Source organism: Nelusetta ayraudi, unplaced genomic scaffold (genome assembly GCF_046127955.1).
Source record: "Nelusetta ayraudi isolate G7.1 ecotype Tasmania unplaced genomic scaffold, CSIRO-AGI_Nayr_v1 ptg000135l, whole genome shotgun sequence".
NCBI classification, from domain to species: domain Eukaryota; kingdom Metazoa; phylum Chordata; class Actinopteri; order Tetraodontiformes; family Monacanthidae; genus Nelusetta; species Nelusetta ayraudi.
In genome coordinates this window covers 14,773,853-14,795,229 of record NW_027466185.1, presented here as the reverse complement: position 1 = coordinate 14,795,229, position 21,377 = coordinate 14,773,853, and the positions used below count along the sequence as shown (strand labels likewise).

Here is a 21,377-nt window from a genome sequence, read left to right as displayed (position 1 = left end):
CCACTCTGACAACAACAATGCTCTTTCACAGAATTTAAAGAACTCATCCAAGACGTGAGTTTAAAAGACAGAAGAAACTTTATTTAAAACTCTGGTTATTTAAACTACAACTGAACTACAGCCGTTTGCTCATCAAGGTCAGGAGTCTGGGTAGGCGGGACTCCGAGCCTTCAGGGCCGCCATGGGTCTCTGGAGATCCTGGACCAGCTGCTGGCCCAGCAGGAGCACCCGGGACCTGCTAGAAAAGGGACCAGGACTTGGGCTGAGAGCAGCAGGTGGGTCCTGGGCCACCAGGTCCTGTGGGTCCTCAGCTGGTGGTCTCCGGTACAGGGACTGAAGCTCCCGGCCCAGAGCCTGGATTGGCCGGAGCAGCCGGGACCTGCTAGAAATGGGACCAGGAATGGGACTGGGAGCAGCAGGTGGATCCTCGTCCTGGGGGTCCTGGGCCAGTGGTCTCCGGTGGTACAGGGACTCCCGGCGGTGGGTGCAGGGGCTGGTGGCCAGCACGGCATTGAAGCCGTAGGGCGTGGTGACCCTGGCCAGGTGGGGCAGCGAGAGGGCCGCCCGCGTGCTCTGGTCCAGGTCACATGACCTGGCCAGGCGGGAGCTCCGCATCCCAGCCACGTGCTCAGGGTTCAATGGCAGCTGGGTCCTGGTGAGCCTCGGACTGTGGGACGGGATGAGGAAGTCTGGGATCCTCTGCGGGGTCAGAACCAGGGTCTTTAGACCGGGTCTGGGACTCAGCCCCGACATGGAGTCTGAGGGGGTCGTGGTTCAGGACCAGTTGAAAGACTAGTTGGCAGGTAGAGACCTGAGGTCGGTTCACCTGCAGGTTGGCCCCAGGTGGCCTTAACTGAGCGACAGTCTCACCTGCACTGCAGTGACTCCACCCCCTCCCACTGCTGCTTTATCAGCTGCTGCAGGGGGCAAATCCTCATTCGCTACACCTGAGCTTCTCTCAGTGACTCACCTGGACCAGCACACCTGGACCAATCAATCACACCTGGACCAAGGTGTACAAATCACAGCAGAGACTGACTGCTCTGATTGGCAGAGGCCTCTGAGGGACAGAAACAAAGTCAAAGTGTCTTAAAAAGTTTTATTGGATCTACGATGGTTTTTCCTCATCTGTCTCTCGGCTGCTCAGACTGTCTGAAGGTGTGGGGGTTCAAAGTCCACCGCAGTCTCCGCCCTCCACCGGTCACATAATCTGAAATCCTCTTCCTCCTCCTCCAAGTGCATGATAGGAGCCTGGTGGTGACCCTCCACCTGCTGCTGGTCAGCCTTCAGTCTGGTGTGACAGTTCAGTGGATCGTCCACAGTGGGCGTCTCCCCCACTCCTGGTGCTCAGGGCAAAGGTCAGTGAGTGGTGGGGGATGGGTGGGAGGGCGTGGCCTCTTCCAGTGGCTGCTGGCTCAGGATTGGTGGGTGGGCCTGTCAGTCACTGTCGGAGCCGACGGCTGACGATCCCTTCCTCTTCCTCTTGGGGGCCTTGGGCTTGGAGTCCTCATCCTCCTGCGGATCACATGACCTCGTCAATCACCACACTACACTAGACTGTCATAATACATATATTAATGTAAATAATTATATTATATCATATTATATTGAATGGGGTTATATTATATTGTATAGTATTGCATGACACTTCAAACATCCTCCCTCCCTCTCTCTCGCCCCCCCCCTCCCTCACCCCCCACTATTCCCGCCCCCTAACCCCCCTGACTCCCGCCCCAACCCTACAGAGGGGCTGCTGGAGTTGCTCTCCTCCTCGGTGGCGGTGGTGGGCGGGGCCGGGCCCTTGCGGGACCGTGGTGACGAGGCCGGGGCTTTACGACGAGACTTTGGAGGTTTGGCCTGAGAGTCCTCAAACTCCTCGGCCAATGAGAACAGGTCGCTGAACCTGCAGGGACAGGAAGTGACATCATCAGGGTCGGGGGTGGGAGGGGCTGTAGCAGCCGTGACGTCATACTAGTCCCACCAGGAATCTGCAGAGAAAAAGTGTTGATTCAGAACAATCCTGATTCTAGGAAAAGCAATTCCTGATTCCGCGGCTTGAAAGTTGATTTTCCGCGGGAATAAATAAACAACCTAAAATGACCAGTTATAATGCAAATTAATGGAATAATGAAGAAAAAAATATCTTATGAAATTAATTGCAATATCAAAATATAGTCAAACATTGTGGTTCTAAAACACTCAACACTCTTTGTCCCTCTTGTCTGTCAGTTTAGTGCAGGCCAGAAAGGCCAGAAAACATTCAAACACTGCAACTCATATTTGATGCTGCCCTGTGTAATCACCACCCCGCTGCCCTGTGCACTGGGAGGCATCACACTCGCTGCAACTTTAACATTGAGTGTGGGATGGATATTTACGTGCATTTCATGTAGCAAAGCTTAAGTCTTGAAACATTGATTAAAAACAACTATTTTTGCAAGCACACAAACTTCAGTGACATTTTTTGTTAACATATTATTTAGCACATTTTAACATCATTTTCCGGGTTAACGTCGTCACTTTTAAAACGTGACAGGCTGTCAGAGTGTGCAGTGTTGTGTAGACTGTAATGTAGCGTTGAAAATGTTTGTTGACTCGAGGAAAAAGAACAAGAAACATCGACAAAAAAGTTTGGGTATTTTCAAGGCAAACCGATGGTAACCAGTTGTCTCAGGCAGCCCAAATCAAAATGTTGCCTGGCGCTGACGTCAGTAACTAATATCCGAGCAAAGCTGTGCTTGCTGTGAGTCTCGGTGGCTCACGGAAGTTTATGATCACGATATGCGTTGTATTCTTTATGTTGGAGTGAGGTCGAGTCCAACTCGACGCAAAAATTGTTTATTTCATATTTTCTTTGTTTTCATTTTTCAATGTCACTAGTACGTAGCACTCACTTCCAGAAGCATATTCGCTGTGGTCGATGTGGGCTGCGACTTTAAAATCGACGGTAATATGTTTTGCACGTTTGTGAATTTGTGTTGAGTCTGCTGACGGCACCACAGCACATCTGCAGCTGTTCGGCAAGGAAACAAGTAGCACCACAACACCGGCGTCGGAGGATTTGGTAGAAATCACTCCATGGGCGCCACTCACCATCTACAGCGTCCAAAAAGATGGTGTTCTGGTCAAAACAAAGTCATTTCTGTTTCCTTAACCGGCAGGACCAGCTGCAAGTCTTAGATCCCATCTATCTGACCACGGAATCTCGCGGCAGGGATGAAAACTACATGTGAAATATAATATTCTACACCTCACCCTATATTCCGCGATTTCTGCAGAGGGCTTTGAAAACAGCGGTAAATTCCGCGATCGTGGACTTGCGCATCCCCCCAGGAATGCGCAAGTGTGTAGTGCAGTACTATGTTAGTGCTTGTAGTTAGTAGTTGCTAGTCCCACCTGGTGGTCCCACCTTGGCTACCAGACCCTCCTCATCATGATGGAGATGGTGCTATTGGAAAGGGTGCCCTCTACAGGACTGCAGGTCTCCACCTGTGGCCATGGCAGTGAGACCAGGATGTGGTTGCAGTCTGTGTGGATTGGGAGTGTGGTGATGGGAGCAGGTTGGACTGCCTGGAGCTTCTGGTCAAAGCCTTGCAGAGACCAGCAGCACCACCATCAGAGACCACCAGCGGCAGCAGCAGGGTGGTGGTCACCTGTCTAGGTACCCTACTGGTCACCTCCACCTGGGAGGTCGGCCCAGAATTGATGACCCCCACTGAGCCTGAACCCAGACAGGTTCCCACACCTTGGGTCACTGCACCTCTGCAGGGCAAACAGTATGGAAGAACTTGCAACATGAAGCTGATGGAATATGGACCACCAGGACCTGCTGGTCTCCAGTGGCAGGGCTGGAAGATCTCATAGGAGGACATCGCTGGTTGCAGCTGAACTGAGACACTGCTGCTCAGTGAAGGGTCGCTAACAGAAAAGAGGTCTTTGGGAAAGGCGACCCTCAAGGTGGACCACATCTCCATGGTGTTGAATTGGCCATGAAGAACACCTCAAAGCCAAGACTCTGAAGGACTGAAGATCCTCTGTGTTGCCCTGACACAGAAACCCTTTGTTACACTGGTTAGTGTGGAAGACTCCACTGTACCATCAGACACAGAGACTGAGGACACCTTCTTCCATCACTGGATGGTCCTGTTCCTTCATCAGATCCCCACCACTGACAAGATCCTCCTCATTGGAGACTTCAATGCTCATATGGTACTAAGTCACAGCATATGGAGAGGAGAAATTGGCAGACATGGGGTTGGTTGCCATCACCTGCACCATCTACCAGTAAAAGAACAGAACACTGGAGCCTGATCCAAGACATCATCATGAGATACTGTCACATCAGGGATCTTCTCACAACTGGGTCCACGTTCTGAAGTTTCTGAATGCTGAACGGACCATCAGATGATCGTGTTCAAAGTCCACATGACAGTACGCCCCCCTCAGGGGACACATGGACACAAAGTAGGTCTGCTTGGAGAACATCAGTGCAGGAAGTGAGTTCCAGTGCCCTCTAGGCGAGGAACTGGAGAACTAGAACCATCCTGGAGATGAGAAGGCCACAGAACCATAGTGGATCCAGGACAGATCCCACCGCTGAGACACAAGTGGACATCATCATCGGCTTCAGAGGACGACTGCAAACAAGTGTGTGTGTGACAGTGTGGGTCTGTCTATGAGTGTAAGTGTGTGTACCTCATCTTGTGGGCCTCGTCACAGCTGGCCTGAACGTGTTGCAGAGCCTGAAGGATTGGAGTCTGAGTGAAGACTGACACACACACACACACACACACACACACAGTCAGCAATCATCACCACCGCTGGGTGTGTGTGTGTGTGTGTGTGTGTGTGTGTGTGTGTGTGTGTGTGTGTGTGTCTCACAGTTGTTCTTGGTGTTGCTCAGACTCAGCCTCAGGTTGTCGAGGTGCTCCAGGATCTGCTCCAGGGTCAGCTGGGCCAGTTTACTGCTGGAGCTGCGGAGACTGACCACAGGACAGGCCAGAGTCAGAGTCAGGATTAAGTCCAGGGTCAAGGTCGATACCTCTCCCTCTTGTGGGGCTGGTTGTTGTTCTTGATCAGTGTTAAGGTCTTGGTGTGGGTCAGGATGAAGGTCAGGGTCAGTACCTCTGCCTCTTGCGGGGCTGGTTGTTGTTCTTGATCAGTGTTAAGGTCTTGGTATGGGTCAGGATGAAGGTCAGGGTCAGGGTCAGGGTCAGTACCTCTGCCTCTTGCGGGGCTGGTTGTTGTTCTTGATCAGTGTTAAGGTCTTGGTGTGGGTCAGGATGAAGGTCAGGGTCAGGGTCAGTACCTCTGCCTCTTGCGGGGCTGGTTGTTGTTCTTGATCAGTGTTAAGGTCTTGGTGTGGGTCAGGATGAAGGTCAGGGTCAGGGTCAGTACCTCTGCCTCTTGCGGGGCTGGTTGTTGTTCTTGATGAGCTGGGCCTTGATGTGCTCCCCCAGAGTGTCGTCGTGCTTGGAGGCCCAGTGCCTGAGGACGCTGGTGGTGAACTGGTCCTCAGGGTGGCAGGGACGACTCAGGACCATCTTCACCATCTCCTCACTGGGTCTGCACACACACACACACACACACACAGACAGACAGGTGTTGGGGGCGGGGCCAGGGCCAGGGGCGGTGCCTGATGAGTGGGTGGAACCTACTTCTCCCTGCGGAGCTGCAGCAGCAGACAGGACAAGGCCTCAGGATGCTCTGGAGACAGAGGGAGACCAGACACCAGGTCAGAGGGTCATAGGGTCAATGGGTGGTTGGGGGGTTCACTGGGAGAGGGGGGGGGCAGTGTGGAGTTGAGCGGAGAGTCAAGGGTGAGGGAGGGGGCTCTCACCTTTGTACTTGAGGTGCTGCAGGATGGGGATGATAGTCTCCAGCGGGATGCTGTGGGCCAGGAAGAGCTGCCAGGTGCTGTACTGCTCAAAGGTCTCCCAGTCCAGGGACTGGACTGAGGGGGGGGGGGGTTCAGGGGTCAGTGGAAGTCTCAGTGTATGTTTCTCTCAGTGTGTGTGTGTGTGTGTGTGTCTCACTGAGGATGTTGAGCACCGAATCCTTTCTGAACATCACCAGGTTCCCCATCATCACATGACACATCAGCTCCTGTAACTGCACACACACACACAGTGAGAATGTGACTGACACACACACACACACGCACACGCACACACGCACGCACGCACGCACGCACACAGCTACCTGAGTGGAGTCGATGACAGCCACGATCATGTTGAGCAGCTCACCGCTCCTCAACGTCTCGTCAGGGAACTGAGAGAGAGGGGGGCAGGGGTGGGTCACTAAAAGTGTGTGTGTGTGTGTGTTCCGATAGCTTAGCCTTCTATTAGCTCATTAAAGCTAGGGGGAAGCTATGGAAACAGCTAGTGAGCTAGGCTAAACCTCCCCACGTGTGTGTGTACCTTGCTGTAGATGGAGGGTGTCTGTGTGTGTGTGCGTGTGCATACCTGGCTGTAGATGGAGGGGGTGAGGTAGCACAGCAGCCTGATGTCGTCCTCCTGGCAGGCCTTCATGTCCATCATCAGGCAGGTGTGAAGATCTCCCAGAGCCGTGGCCTGAGCAAACGACTCGTACAGTAGCATCTTCCCATTGGCCGCCTTGCTGCTCACACACACACAGTTTGAGTGTGGTTGTGACCTCCCGAAGGTCATGTGACCTGCTGCAGGACTCACCTGGCCTTCAGGTAGTAGAGCAGGTGGTAGCCGATCTTGGGCTGTTTCTGGTAGAACTCAGCCAGCATGTCCAGCAGCACCGAGAAGCCACTGTTGTCCTCCTGCATGGTGACCAGGTTCCTGAAGACCAGACACACTGGCTTGGAGACCGACTCCTCCAGGGACCTGCTCACAGACACACACACACTGTTGGGACTGGGTCTATTTGAGTGAGTGAGTGTGTGTGTGTCTTAATGTGTGTGTCTCACTCCTCGCTCAGCTCATCTGGCAGGACGTCTCCTCTGAAGTGCTCCTTGAAGAGCTCAGCCAGGCAGGAGGCCAGCGAGGGCATCTGCTCCTGGTCAAAGTCCTCCTGGAGAGAGGTCAGAGGTCAGCACACACACACACACACACACACACACACACACACACACACACACACACACACACACACACACACACTGTCTCCTCACCTCCAGGATCAGGTCCACCAGGTCCTGCATGACCTCACACTGGCCCTCGGTGTCACTGAGGAGACACAGCGAGTTAGTGTGCTGACCACAGTAAGCAACCACCACAAGGGGGCGCCACCTCCACCACCATCATCTTCTCCTCCACCACCACGGGGCACGACCACCTTCTTCACCACCACCACCTTCTTACCTGGTCTTCTGAAGCTGCTGCACTTTCTCCTTCATGGTGTCGTCTAATTGGTCGAGCCAGGGCGTGATGTCAGCGGGCTCCTCCACCACGGCTTCCCTGATTGGATGGAATCGGAACTCCCGCTTCTTCCCTGCACAGTGAATGGCCAGAGAGCAGAGGCCAATGATGTCATCACCTGGAGGAGAAGAAAGAGGGCGGGGCTTCTTCTACTGAATGGGGGTTTTCGGCTCCACAAGATGATTTTGCAAAGTGAAAAAACAAGCTGCAATTTTTCAATGAAAGAAACTGCTGTTCTAAAAGTGTCCACTGGACGTCGCAATCACGTTTCTGCTCTGCAAACAAACTGTTAATACCGGCACAGAGCAAGTGGGCCCAAGTGCAGCCGCTCTGGAGCTGCACTGTTGTTCCAGCTACGCTATTACGCCTCCTATTTGCCATCCTCATTGTCCTAAAATGTGGAAGCAGAGTGCAGAGTGTTACAAGAACAATACCAATGTAAAACAAAGAAAAAAATCTGAAGTTGTTATTATTATTATTATTATGCCATGATTTTACCGGTCTGGCCCGCTTGGCAATAGATTTTCCTTTATGTGGCCTGTGAACTAAGATGAGTTTGACACCCCTGTTCTACTGATTGGATGATGGTTCTGGTCCCAGTCTAGAGGACCAGACTGGAACCAGAACATGGTCCAGGTACTCCCCCTACTGGTCAGACTGCTGTGTGAGATTGGGGCAGGGATCACTGGAGGTCACTAGGGGTCACCTCTGGTGTTGACCTCCTCCTCGTCATCGCTGAAGGCTGCATCGGTGCTGTCGTCGCAGCCGTCCTCCTTGTCCAGCAGGTTGTGCTCCATCTCCAGGGAGACCGCCTCCTCCATCTTGGCTGGAACACACACACACACACACACACACACACACACACACACACACACACACACACACACACACACACAATGAAGCACACAAACAGGTCATCCAGAGTATGTGTGTGTGTGTGTGTGTTCTACCTTCAGAGGGGGGCGATGGTGAGCTGCAGAACTCTGGGAATCTCTCCCTCAACATGGAGCGAAGCTCTCGGTCCAGTTTGGGGTTATCAAAGAGTGGAGCCAGGTGACTGGGAGGTCAACAAATGTCAGCAGGGGTCACAGTGTGTGTGTGTGTGTGTGTGTGTGTGTGTGTGTGTGTGTGTGTGTGTGTGTGTGTGAGACTCACGCCAGCACTCTCTTCTCCATGATGAAGGTGAGTGAGTTGAAGACGCCCTGACGCACTTGAGACTCGAGCGGAGGGAAGAAGTGAGGGATGATCTGAGGAGGACAGCAGGTCATGTGACTCCACACCTCCACCACCATCCCACAGCCAGCCAGCAGGAAGAGCTGCAGTGTGGCTGCTTCTGACAGAGTGACGCTGCACAGATTATGTGACCTCCGTGTGTTTGTGTGTGTGTTACCCTGCACATAAAGTCCAGCAGTGTGGCTGTGATGGCAGGATGAGGCTTCATGGAGTGATGCATCACCAGGATGGCTGGTTCTGAAACACACACACACACACACACACACACACACACACACACACACACACACACACACACACACACATACATCAGGACCAGCAGTGTGTTGGACTGTATGTGTGTGTGTGTGTGTGTGTGTGTGTCTGTGTGTGAGACCTATGTTCATGATGCTGTCCTTGTCGGGGTTGAAGAACAGCCAATCATAGAAGAGCGCCAGCTTGGCGTTGGAGGCCGCCACGTTGGACTGCAGACACACAGGAAGGAGGGGTCAGAGAGGTCAGCGGGGTCAGAAATCAGCGGGGTCAGTGAGGTTACCCCCACCCCTCCTACCGTGCAGGTGGTGAGCAGCCAGCCAATGATGGCCCAGCGGGGCAGGATGTCGGAGCTCAGCACCTCATTGGACGGGTGCACCACGCCGCAGATGTAGCGGATGAGGTCGCAACGCAGTGATTGGCTCTCGGCCGTCGACAGGTACTGGCGCTGGAACCAGTCCTGGTAGCGCTTCTGCTGCCCGAACCGCACCTGCACACACACACGCAGCCCGAGGGTCAGGAGGTCACCTGGCTGGCCACTGGGGCAGAGGTCAGAGGTCAGGAGGTCACCCTGGAGGTCATGAACAGCAGCTTGGTCTCCATGTCGGGGGTCAGGCGGCAGGCCAGGAACTTCCTGGAAGTCCGAGCCGTCAGCAGCTGCAGGACGCCTGGAACCAGGAGCAGAGGATCGTGGGTAATGGAGGCCAGTGGGGTGGGGGGTGTCAGAAGTCAGGTGACCTTCCCACCTGTAAACTGGGGGCTGAGGACCTGGGGGTTGTGCAGCAGGTCCCTCCACAGTAGCTCCATCTCAGGGATGCGGGCCACGTTCTGCAGCAGGCGGACCAGATCCCGGCCCACCATCAGGCACTCCATGAACTGCAGGGTCAGAGGTCAGCCAGAGGTTAGCCAGAGGTCAGCTGGAGCCACGCCCCGACCCCCACCCAGCCACTCACCTTCTCCCTCAGCATGCTGATGCAGTAGTCCACCTCCTTCTGCCGCAGCGTCAGCAGGTTGGGGGCGCCGTGGTCCACGATGAGGCGCAGGAAGGTGTAGATGGACATGGCGATGAGCATCCCGTTCTTCACCACCCACTCCCTGGGAGAGACACCGTCACTAGGGGGCGCTAGACACACACTTGATTGACACTAGACCATCACTAGGGGGCGTCAAACCCACACTAGAGCCACTCCCTGGCAGAGAGAGCGTCAATAGGGGGCACTAGAGACACGACACCGTCAGTCAGGAGCAACAGATGCTGTGTCTCAATTCAGGGTCTGCACCCTTCAGACCGAGTGTCCTCCGTCTGAAGGAAGCGTTCTTCAAGGACCCAGCCTAGAAGGACGGACCAAACCCCGCCTCCCCGTAACCACATGGGACGGTCTAGCCTTCGGCATATTTCCTTGTTTCGTCACCGCCGTTCCCTCCTGCTGGCCAACCCCGGAAGTGACGTTTTTATAGCATCAAGCTAACCATTGGTTCTCCATCTAACGATGCCGTTCGATATTCAAATAAATAAAAACCCAATGTTAAAACTGCATATTTTATGTGAAACTTCAATACTTAAATTTATATGAAGTGTCTTTACCAGTACATGCCGCTAATTTCAGCTGACTTCCTAGGATCCCACGATGCTTTGCAGCAGCACGTAAAGCATCATGGGATACATAAGTAGGAAGGATAGTAGTGGTGCATCCTTGGAATCGGCTAGAACGAGGGCGCATTCCGAGTACGCATTTTGAGCGTCCTAAGGACCCTTGGGAATTGGGACGAGCCTTCGCGCAGTGCGATGATGCAACTTCCTCTCAAAATGCGCACTTCAAGAACGCAGACCCTGAATTGAGACACAGCAAGAGTCTCTCATACACTCAGACGTACTTCTGGTCCAGCAGGATGTCCAGGACACTCTCGGCCAGCCACAGGTTCTTAGTGGAGATGTCGCCCCCTGCAGGACACAAACACAGTCAGAATTCTCACACACACACACACACACACACACACACACACACACACACACACACACACACACACACACACACACACACACACACAGACCTGCAACCTGCTTCAACAGGGTCATCACCACGCCATCAGCTCCCATGATGCTGCTCTTCACCAGCTCCCGGACCAGCCACACCAGCTGCCGCACGCACGCACACACACACACACACACACACCGATTAACTATATCCAACACATATGTTCTATGTGATGATGATGGTGATGATGAAGATGATGGTTGGTGTGTCTGTGTACCTGAGTTCTGGGGACGTCCTGCAGCTTGAGGAACTTCTCCATCAGGAGCTGGTTGACCTTCACCAGAACCCCATTCATGCCGTCCCTGTTGACCAGCGTCAGGTCTCTGTAACACTGCCACACAGAGGGTCAAGGTGAGGTCATAGAGGGTCAAGGTGAGGTCACAGAGGGGTAACAGAGGGGTCAGACTCACCCTCTGGGCCTGGGGGGGCTCGATGAGGACCAGCATGAAGAGGCCCAGACACACCTCCTCGTGCTGCTGCTGACCTTTGCACACCTGCAACACAGCAGCCGGTGACCTTTGACCCTGCCCTCCTGCTCCACCTGGTAGTTGTGATGGTGAAGGTAACTCACGTTAGCGGTGAGAGCGTCGTTAGCCTCTCGCTCCGACAGCCCATTCGTCAACGCCTGAACCACCCCGACACAGCGCTCTAACCTCTGCACACACACACATCAGAAAGACAGACACATGGTGGCTTCGGGTATTTACGTTGGTGCAGTTGTGTTGCGACGAGACACAGCAGGAAGTACACACACTGTAACACAAACAGTCAGTAGCAGCGACACACTTCCTGCCGTGTGTGAGTCTGTGGGTCTCTCACTCTGGTTAACTGTTGGCATTACTAACTGGCAGAGGAAAAGGCAGAAACTGCACGCATGCGCACCAGCCACCGACTGATCACGTCCATGTTTACGGAGGTTAGCATGCTATGCTAACTGGCAGCCACCGGTCGGTGTTTGGGTCCGCAGTTGGACGCCTCTCGGGCGAACTGAGACTCTCCGGACAGGCAGGGAGGGCTCTCCACCAGCCCGGCTGACCCCCCGCCGCTGCTAGCCCTGCTAGCTCCTGAGCACCCATGCTAACTAGCTAACTAGCCTGCTAGTCGCTGCTCCTCCTTTGTATCGCAGACGGCACAGTGGCCGCTTCCCGCCCGCTCAACCAGACCGGACGGGACCGGGTTCAGGTCCCCGAGGCCTCCTACCTCCTCCAGCTCGTCCTTGGCGTCCAGCTGGGTGGACACCAGCAGGCGGCCCTGCGGCTTCGCCTTGGCCGTAGCGGGCTCCATCTGCTCCCGCCGCGGCTAGCGGAGCTCCGCCGCGGGGCCGCCGAGTTGCTGCTGCTCTTTCCGGCTTCCTCGCTGGGGAGTTCCGGCGCTCGGTGCGGTTCTACCGGAGGGTTCGAACGCTGCTCGCGTCGGAACCGCAGCTTCCAACTCTCACTGCGTGTTTTCAAAAGTTAGTGGGTCCGAGCCCAACACACACACACACACACACACACACACACGCACACACATTCATGACGGACATCCGGTCCCAGACGGAGCGGAGGGAGGGGGGCGGGGACTGCGGGCTCGAAGCCAATCAGCTGCGTTACATTTCCGAGTGACGTGCGGCTTGGACCAATAGCGGTGGAGACAGTCTGGACAGTGGCGGTGAACAACACGGATACGTTAAAAGTTGAATTAAAGCGGTGCAGTGTTTTCAAAGGTTTATTTATTTATTTATTTATTTCAATCTATATTTTTTTTATTTATTTATTAACATACATTAAAATACAGTGTTTGCGTTCAGACGAGAAACTTTCTGTCACTCCCGAAATATTTTATATCTTATAACAAAACTGAAGAAAATCAAAACTTTTCAACAAAATGGGAAACGCTATAAATGAAGGAGTGAAACAGAAAGAAGAAAGACGGTTGTCAAGGCTTCAATTTATGCCGCTGTGGATCTGCTGAAAACACATTTTATTGTTATTATTATTACTTATTGTGCTGCTGCTGTTCCCGTCATGAATGGTTATAAAACTAGTCTGGACGGACAAACTGAAGGAAAGTGAAGGACACGCAGTCTGAATATCCTACGAAACCTAAACGCCTCCTGCAGCTGCACCTCTCCCGTGCAGGCCGGAGGAGGAACTACACCTCTAACCTCGCACCCTCCCTGATCGGGTTCGCATTTGAAAGGTTGAGGGTTCAAATCCCCTAGCGCCCTGATGGTGGAGAAGATCCAGCTTCACATCAAGATAATCCAAATTAACAAGGAGATCAAAATAAAAAGTATTTATTTCAAAATCGACGATTGAGGACAAGGACCTGGACCAGGATGCCAAGGAGCTCAGTGGTCTAGTGGTAGAGTGTCCACCCTGAGACTGGGAGGTTGTGGGTTTGATCCTCGGCCGGGTCATACCAAAGACTGTAAAAATGGTCCCCATTGCCTCCCTGCTTGGCACTCAGTATTCTGCGTTGGAATTGGAGGGTTAGGGACAAATTTCACATCCTGGATGTGACAATCACTGGGACCTTGACTTTAACTTTAACTTGACCAGCACCTGGAAGTGGACCTGGACCTGGACCAGGAACTGGACCAGAAAAGACAATTTCAACATGGTTGACATTAGGAGACCTTTGGCTCCCCATCTGGTCAGCAGAGGAACGAGATGTTCCTCCAGCTAGATGTTCCTCCAGCAGCTCCCCAGCAGGTCACAGGTGGATGAAGTCAGACTGAGCTCCATCTTGGAGCTGCTCCCTGGTGCCCCCCAGCAAGGGGACCCTGGAGGAGACTCCGGAGGCCACCACGCTGGTGCTGCCGGTGGTGGTCTTCTCCCCGGCGTGGACCTTCATGTGTGCCTCCAGCGAGCGCTTCTCCTGGTAGGCCTTTGTGCAGACGGAGCAGCGGTGGGGCTTCTCACCAGTGTGGCTCAGCATGTGTCTCTTCAGGTCCACCTTCTGCACAAAGCTCTTGGTGCACAGCCGGCAGCCGAAGTTCCTCTCCTGCTTGTGGAACCTCTCATGGGTCTCCAGCGACACCTTCTGGCGGAAGGTCTTGCCGCAGAGGCTGCAGACGAAGGGCTTCTCGCCGGTGTGGATCCTGCGGTGGGAGTCCAGGTTGCCCACCTGCCTGAAGGTCTTCCCACACACCTGGCAGGTGAAGGGCTTCTCCCCAGTGTGGATCCTGCGGTGGACCTCCAGGTGCTGGCCCACCGTGAAGCTCTTGCTGCACACCTCGCAGGAGAAGCTGCGGCGGGCGGCGCCGCCCTGGTGGCCACGCAGGTGCCTCCTCAGGACGCCCTTGTCCCAGAAGGTCCTCCCGCAGAACTCACAGATGAAGGGGGGAGGTGCTGGAGGAGCTTCTCCTGCCTCTGTTGCTGCTGCTGGAGGTGCTACTCCCTGGTGGTGGACCTCAGCGTGGCGCTGCAGCGAGCTGCTGCGGCTAAAGGTCCTGCTGCAGGTGGAGCAGGAGAAGGAGGGTTTTTTTTTTCCTTTTGTTCCTCCTCCTCCCCCTTCTCCTCCACCTTCTTCTCCTCCTCTCTGGGTCTTCTGATTGGACGGCCCGTGGAGAGACTCCACCCCCTCCCCCGCCTCCTTCTCCACCTCCAGGATCTTCTTCCTCTTCCCTCTGCAGGTGGCTCCAGGCTGGAGCGCCTTCTGCTGCCGCAGTTGCTGCTGGTCGTCACTAAGGGGAGTCTGGAGACAGTCTGGAAAAGCCGTAAAAGCCACGAGTTAGTGCGTAAAACCGATGGATCAGACCATAGATTAGGGCTGTGTCTCAATTCAGGTTCTGCGCCCTTGAAGTGCGCATTTTGGAAGGAAGTTGCGTCATAGCACTGCACAAAGGCTTGTCCCAATTCCCGAGGGTGCATAGGACGCTCAAAATGCGCCCTCGGAAATACGCACTAGTTTTAGCCGATTCCAAGGATGCACCGCACTATCCTTCGCGCACTTGGGTATCCCATGATGCTTTGCGTGCTGCTGCAAAGCATCATGGGATCCTGGGAAGTCAGCTGAAATTAGCGGCATGTACTGGGTAAGACACGACATATAAATTTAAGTATTGAAGTTTCACATAAAGTATCCAGTTTTTAATGTAGGATTTTATTTATTTGATCATCCAACGGCATCGTTAGATGCCGAACCAATGGTTAGCTTGATACTATAAAAACGTCACTTCCGGGGTTGGCCAGCCAGAGGGAACGGCGGTGACGAAACGAGGAAATATGCCGAAGGCTAGACCGTCCCGAGTGATTACCAGGGAGGCGGGGTTTGGTCCGTCCTTCTAGGCTGGGAAGTCTAAGAACGCTTCCTTCAGACGGAGGACACTTGGTCTCAAGGGTGCAGAACCTGAATTCAGACACAGCCATATACAGAAGGCTAGATGTCTTATCCGCGCTGCTGGCCAATGGAATCGAACGTCCGCACTGGCGGCCATCTTGCCACAGTCACCTCGCTCCGCCTCTCTCACTCATAACTATGTATTCTTATTGTGCATGTTATTTTAAATAGCCGGTTAAATAAGGTTATAAGCATAGTTATGATACTGCATGATTATTAATGATTTATAACCATAGGCTTTCATGTGAAAATAGCAAAAACACACACACACCCATATTTAATAAAAACATATATGTTAAACGCTAAACTAAACAAACCAGCACTAAATCGTAACATTAATCAAACAGCTCCAACAATATCTTACGGATGAAATGTGATCCTACAAGCTTTTGTTTGTGGACAGCGACGATTGCTGCACCCGTAAGCAGCACAGAAGTTCAGCATTTTTTCAGTCACCGATTTAGAAATCATAATGCGTGATGCTGTAACAAAGCAATCCAATTGTAAATCATTTGCGAATTAAGTTAAATTATATTGAAAAGGAAAGCTATTCTGTCTCTCCATATGTCAAATTGCTTGTTTTATTTACACCTACCAATCCTAATCCATTTTTATCACAACCACAAAAAAGACGGACTGTAATCTCAGGTTGTCACCGTTAGACTTTGAATCAAACAGGTGGGGGTTGATCACCGTGCCTCTGCTGCATGAACTGATGAGACTGCGTTCATGCAGCAGCAATGGATGTAGGCTAAGTTGCATTAGCTTGGTTTGCAACGTTTCGGTGCGAGACCTTTATCAAGCAAATGTTTGTGTCAGAAGAGAAAGCCATCCTAAATTGGAGTGGCTATGTGACTCCAACCAATCGCTTTGCTGCAGATCTAGCACCAAACATCAAGATGCAATCACTCAATACCTAGTTTTGGCCTTAATTGTTTTCATTTGGCGCTTAAATATCTGGCTACTCACCCTGTATTGTAGATGCCCTCAAGGTCATTCTAGGTCAACTAAACAAGAGTTCGGCAGCTTTAGATTTTGACTTTCATAGTATATCATTTTTAAAGAGCTTAAGTTAGTTTCCTGGTGCTGTGCTGTTTGTGTTGGTGTGGTTCTTTAGCTGCTAAGGAGAGGTGCAATTGAATGCGAGAGGATGATAAATCACTCCATAGACCTCTGAACAATTTGTCCCCCTCACTTCGAAAATGATGGCTACGCCCCTGCCAACAAGTCCAACCACTTTGGATCCTGGGGTCTCGGTAGCAAAACAGAGGACTATGACCTCTGACCCCTGACCCTCAGCCAGTACCAGAAACAGTCACAGGTTTGCAGCCACTGAAAATAATATTGTTGTCCTCCTCCCTCCTACACCCTCAGCCTCCTTCTCTTCCACCTTCTCCCCCCTCCACCTCCTTCTCCTCACCTCCACCTCCTCCGAGGTCCTCGAGCGCGGTGAAGATGACGTGCACGGCCGCGGCCACGCGCTCCGTCACGAGCCGCCTCAGCTGCTCCATGTCGCTCCGCGCGCCCCCACGCAGCAGCCGGAAGATCTCGCGCGCGGCCGCCGCCAGCTGCTGGTCGATGAGCGCGCGCAGCTTGGTCACCCGCCGGGACATTTTGTTGAGTTTTGTTTAGGGTTTTTCCTTCGGCGCAGCCGCCGCGAGGCGCAGACCGGAAACAAAGAGCAGGATGTAAACAAGGCGGCACTGCTACTTCCGGGAACCAGGACCGTTGCGTAGTGACGCAGAACGCCACGCCGTGACGTCACATCCGGGAGCACTCCCGGGAAAATGCAAGGTCCCATACATATGCATACATATCTATACATATAGATACATATTTACATACATACATATAGACATACATGAGAGTTTTTAGTGGGGAGCATTGAAAGACTCAAAATATCTCCACAATAAAATAAAAAAACTGAAAATGAAAATAGAATTTAAAAAAAAAAAATGGACCAAGAAAAAACAAAGAATGAAGAATCACTGTACACATGTTAGTGTACCAGGTCACATGACAAGAACAGTTTGATTCAGTTTGAACCTAATGAAACAGTCTAAAACAGTTTGAACCAGTTTTGATCCAGTTAGAATCAGTTTTGATGTCTGCTTTCATACTTTCATAGCAAGCTGCTGTTTTCTATTTCCTCCTTCTCTTCAGTCAGCTCCTCCTTCTCAGTCAGCTGATCAGGGGAGGAGTCAGAGGACGTGGACCAGGGGTTGGACAATGGTTGGACTGGTGGAGCCACAGTGGGTTCTACAGTGTGCCAGAGGAGGCGGAGCAGCAGCAGATGGATGGAGAGCCACCTTTGATAGTTTGCAGTGTGGTAGTAGGTGAGTAGTGAGCCCTGGCTGCCTCACACTCAGCCTTGTTTCAACCTATAGAAGGTCAAATCTTCAAGGTATCTCAATGTTCTCTGTGTTCATACTCACCAGTCCACACTGGTCACTGGAACAAACACACCTCCAAATAACAAACCATTGACTAGACATCTCTTGCTTGTGTAAAGAAGCTTTGAGACGCCTCTGGTTGTGACAGGAAAGTTTAAAACTCAATAAAAAGTATTCAACTGATTGATTGATTGCTATAAAGCATATGTGTCAAACTCTGGCTCGCGGGCCAATTTGGCTCCTCAGTGTCATTATATTTGGCCTGCCGCTATTATACAGCACATGTAGCGCTAATACTACTAAATACCAGAACTCCCAGAATGCTCTGCTACTCCATCAGGACAGGATGTTTATTAAAGGATATTATAACTTCATTGGTTTATTGCTGTTATTTTATTTTGAAATGTATTATCAACCCGTGGAAAAAGGTTCCTGTTGAAATTTAAATCAGAAGGCTGCAAATGAAAAAGAGCCATATGATTTTTATTGACATTTGATTTGCTTTGCTTTGTTCCATATTCAGCTTGTTTGGCTCCATGTAAAAGATTCTCTGTTGTATCTGGAGAAAGATTCTTCAATCAATATCAATGATGGACCCAGACTTTGTCCTAGTTGGACCTCTGCTGGTCCACTGGCCCACCATTGGGGGGGCGCACCTCTCACCTGGACCTCTCTATACAGCCGTGTGCAGGAGTGATTGGCTAACAGGTCTTACAGTGAACTTGAATGCAAGTGACTGAGTCGCAGTGAGCTGATTGGACGACAGTCAAAGTGGCCAAAAAGCAGATGTGTTTATTGATTTGACAACACCAGCAGCAGATTCTGATCTAATGTACTGATACACAAACCGTCAATATCTGTCCTTGTAGCGCCGTTAGCCATTAGCTTCCTCGGGCTCACATGTTAACGTCCCCAGCTGCTTCAGTTGTTCACACGGTCCCTCTGATCCAATCAGATCGTCCTGTTCGCTCTGAAAGTGATGGTACTAGTTCTTGCACCGTCTCCCGTGATGTCTCTCAGTGTGACTCGGGGGACCGATCAGAACCCACCCTGCAGGTCAGGCTGCCTCCTGGTGGCTGCTGCTCGCTGCTGGAACTAACAGACCAGACCAGCTGTCGCCAGGCAGGGGGCGGGGCTTAGATACAGTGTGTGTGTGTGTGTGTGTGTGCGCTCTGGTTCTCTGTGTGCATGGTGTGGTCAGAGGTCAAAGGGCAGGGTGCACAGGTGTGTCTCTCCACCAGCAGCCTCTTGTTGAAGGCCCTGCCGCAGCTGGAGCAGCTGTAGAGCCTTTGGCCAGTGTGTGTGGTCATGTGCTCCGTCAGGTGGAACTTCTGCTTGAAGCTCTTCCTGCAGAGGGAGCAGCTGAAGGGCTTCTCGCCAGTGTGGACCCTCAGATGGGTCTTGAGGTTGCCCTTGAGGCTGAAGGTCCTGCTGCAGAGCGGGCAGCTGAAGGGCCTGGTTCCTCTGTGGAGCCTGGCATGGCTGAGGGAGTTCCCACGCTGCGAGAAGCTCTTCCCGCACACGGAGCAGCTGTAGGGCTTCTCCTTGGTGTGGATCCTCAGGTGCTCCCGCAGGTTGTCCCTCCTGGAGAACCTCTGGCCGCACTGGGAGCAGCTGAAGGGCTTCTCACCCGTGTGGCTCCTCATGTGGGCCTTCAGGTGGGGCCTCCTGCTCAGCTTCTTCCCGCAGATGGAGCAGCTGAATGGCTTCTCTCCACTGTGGCTCCTCAGGTGGGTGCTCAGGTTGTCCCTCCTGGAGAAAGTCTGGCCGCACTGGGAGCAGCTGAAGGGCTTCTCTCCGGTGTGGACAGTCATGTGGTCCTTCAGGTGGGGCCTCCTGGTGAACTTCTTCTCGCAGACGGAGCAGGAGAAGCGTTTCTCGCCGCTGTGGCTCCTCAGGTGGGTCTTCAGGTTGTCCCGTCTGCTGAAGGTCTTCCCACACTGGCTGCAGCTGTGGGGCTTCTCTCCAGTGTGGCTGGTCATGTGGTCCTTCAGGTGGAGCCTCCTGGTGAAGCTCCGCCCACACACCGAGCAGGAGAAGTTCTTCTTCGCTGAACTCCTCCTCTTACGCTGCTGCTGCTCCTCCAGGCCTGTGGGGGGCGCCACGTCCCCTCCCGTAACATCCGGGTCCAGGCCCCGCCCCCTCCACACTCTGGCCCCGCCCCCTCCTGGCCCCACCTCCTCCTCCTCTTCATCATCGTCATCATCTTCTTCTTCATGGTCCTCGCTCTTAAGGCTGACGGGGGTCAACGTCAGCTCCTCTGGCTCCTCCTTCAGGTGAAGGGGGGGCGGAGCCTCCTCCTCCTGCAGGTGGTGAGGGGGCGGGACCTCCTCCACGTGTTCCTCACCAACTATCACCCTGCAGACTTCTGCAGGCAACACTGGAAGAAGAGAGAAGACCAGTTCAACTGCTGCTGCCCCCCTGTAGACGGGTTTATAATGCTGGAATTAGTCTGTTGTTAATGCTAACTAGCCTGCAGGGAGCGTTCAAGGCTAGTGAGCATGTTAATGTTGAAATGAGTCTGTTGCGAATGCTAACTAGCACTGACAAAGTGTTCTGGGTTCGTTAGTCCACTATTGCTAATTATGACACCCGAAGCAAATTCACAAACTTTGTCGTAGAAGGAGCCCCTTTGATGATAGGAAGTGAATCTGTCCGAGCCGATTTGTTCACAAATTCCCACTAAAGTCCCTCAAATGTCCGAAGTTTCGAGTGTCAGGACGGTTCCGACCGGACCGGAAGTGTTGGACAGCGACGTTTTACTGCCAGGCGGCAGAGAAGGAACAAACCTTCGCTACACGACACTTCCCATCAGGCTTTGCTTCCAAATTCTCCCGACTGAACCGCTGCCGTCACCTTTCGCGACAGGCAAAGATTTGTAGAACATGGACATCACAACAATAGGTGGAGCATAATCTGCCTAAATCCTACTGTCCTACTGACTGGAACCATCCACAGCAAAAGATTCTCTCTCTCTCTCTCACTCACACTCACACACACACACACACACACACAGTCAGTCGCAGCGGCTGCTTTTAGCTGCTGCTAGTCACTCCATGACAGGCGAGCTAAGCTACCGTTAGCACAGAGACGCGGAGGCGGAACAAACCTTCGGTCTTGAGCTCAACTTCCGGTTCGGGAGGCTGCCGCTCCCAGTGGCGCCTCATCATCTTCCGGCTTCAGGTCCGAAACTAAGACCGGCTCCGGTCTGGGCCGTCCCGGTTCGGCGCCAAGGGCTTAACCTGCTGCTGCTACTTCTGCTGCTTCCTCTCCTTCTCTGGAGCCGCAGGTCGTTGTAACCGGCCGCCCCCTGCTGGTGAGGCTGCGTCACCACCAGTTGGTCTCTCTAGTCCAGTGGTTCTCAACTGCTGGACTCTCATGACCCACAAACATCAAATCACCAGTCCACTTTCTGTCGTGTCTTGTCAATTAATTATTGCAACCGTTGAATTGATTTGTGTGTCCTGCAATATATATATATACATATATATATATATATATATATATATATATATATATATATATATATATACAATCATCCTTGGCTGTATCTCAATTCAGGGTCTGCATCCTTCGAAGCATGCATTTGAAGTCCAGTTAGGTCATAGCACTGCACGAAGGCTTGTCGCAATTCACTAAAATTTGAAGGATGCTCTAAATGCGCTCTTCAAATGCACTCTCCTTTTAGCCAATTCAGAGGATGCACCACTACTTTCCTTTGCGTCCTTCTGTATCCTAGGATGCTTTGC

At 52.6% G+C, this 21,377-nt stretch overlaps 3 protein-coding genes across 6 annotated transcripts; all 3 read right to left on the bottom strand.

Annotated features, from left to right (window-relative positions):
* Positions 1-59: 59 nt before the first annotated feature.
* LOC142877075 (uncharacterized) lies at positions 60-937 on the bottom strand. The gene has a single exon (XM_076011436.1). The coding sequence runs from the start codon at positions 751-753 to the stop codon at positions 139-141; it is 615 nt and encodes a 204-aa protein (XP_075867551.1). The 5' UTR covers positions 754-937; the 3' UTR covers positions 60-138.
* A 148-nt stretch (positions 938-1,085) lies between these two features.
* On the bottom strand, positions 1,086-12,438 carry ints3 (integrator complex subunit 3). Of its 4 annotated transcripts, none has more exons than XM_076011432.1 (29): positions 12,110-12,437; positions 11,481-11,564; positions 11,320-11,403; positions 11,127-11,240; positions 10,926-11,010; positions 10,749-10,815; positions 9,827-9,968; positions 9,620-9,749; positions 9,444-9,541; positions 9,163-9,363; positions 8,998-9,085; positions 8,779-8,858; positions 8,544-8,635; positions 8,339-8,445; positions 8,095-8,214; positions 7,332-7,506; positions 7,142-7,196; positions 6,938-7,041; positions 6,690-6,854; positions 6,465-6,618; positions 6,202-6,270; positions 6,036-6,111; positions 5,840-5,953; positions 5,658-5,706; positions 5,398-5,565; positions 4,882-4,982; positions 4,696-4,768; positions 1,744-1,903; positions 1,086-1,515 (listed from the first exon to the last, which is right to left on the bottom strand). In XM_076011432.1, the coding sequence occupies exons 1-29, from the start codon at positions 12,191-12,193 to the stop codon at positions 1,438-1,440; spliced, it is 3,117 nt and encodes a 1,038-aa protein (XP_075867547.1). In that variant the 5' UTR covers positions 12,194-12,437; the 3' UTR covers positions 1,086-1,437. The 4 variants fall into 4 exon arrangements, 3 of the variants coding, with proteins under 3 accessions (XP_075867547.1, XP_075867548.1, XP_075867549.1); XM_076011433.1 differs by having other exon boundaries at positions 9,172-9,363; XM_076011434.1 differs by having other exon boundaries at positions 7,332-7,461; positions 9,172-9,363.
* A 733-nt stretch (positions 12,439-13,171) lies between these two features.
* On the bottom strand, positions 13,172-21,058 carry LOC142905131 (uncharacterized). The gene is made up of 5 exons (XM_076051642.1): positions 20,738-21,058; positions 19,956-20,008; positions 18,768-19,922; positions 16,656-16,863; positions 13,172-14,601 (listed from the first exon to the last, which is right to left on the bottom strand). The coding sequence occupies exons 1-5, from the start codon at positions 20,796-20,798 to the stop codon at positions 13,607-13,609; spliced, it is 2,472 nt and encodes an 823-aa protein (XP_075907757.1). The 5' UTR covers positions 20,799-21,058; the 3' UTR covers positions 13,172-13,606.
* Positions 21,059-21,377: the final 319 nt, after the last annotated feature.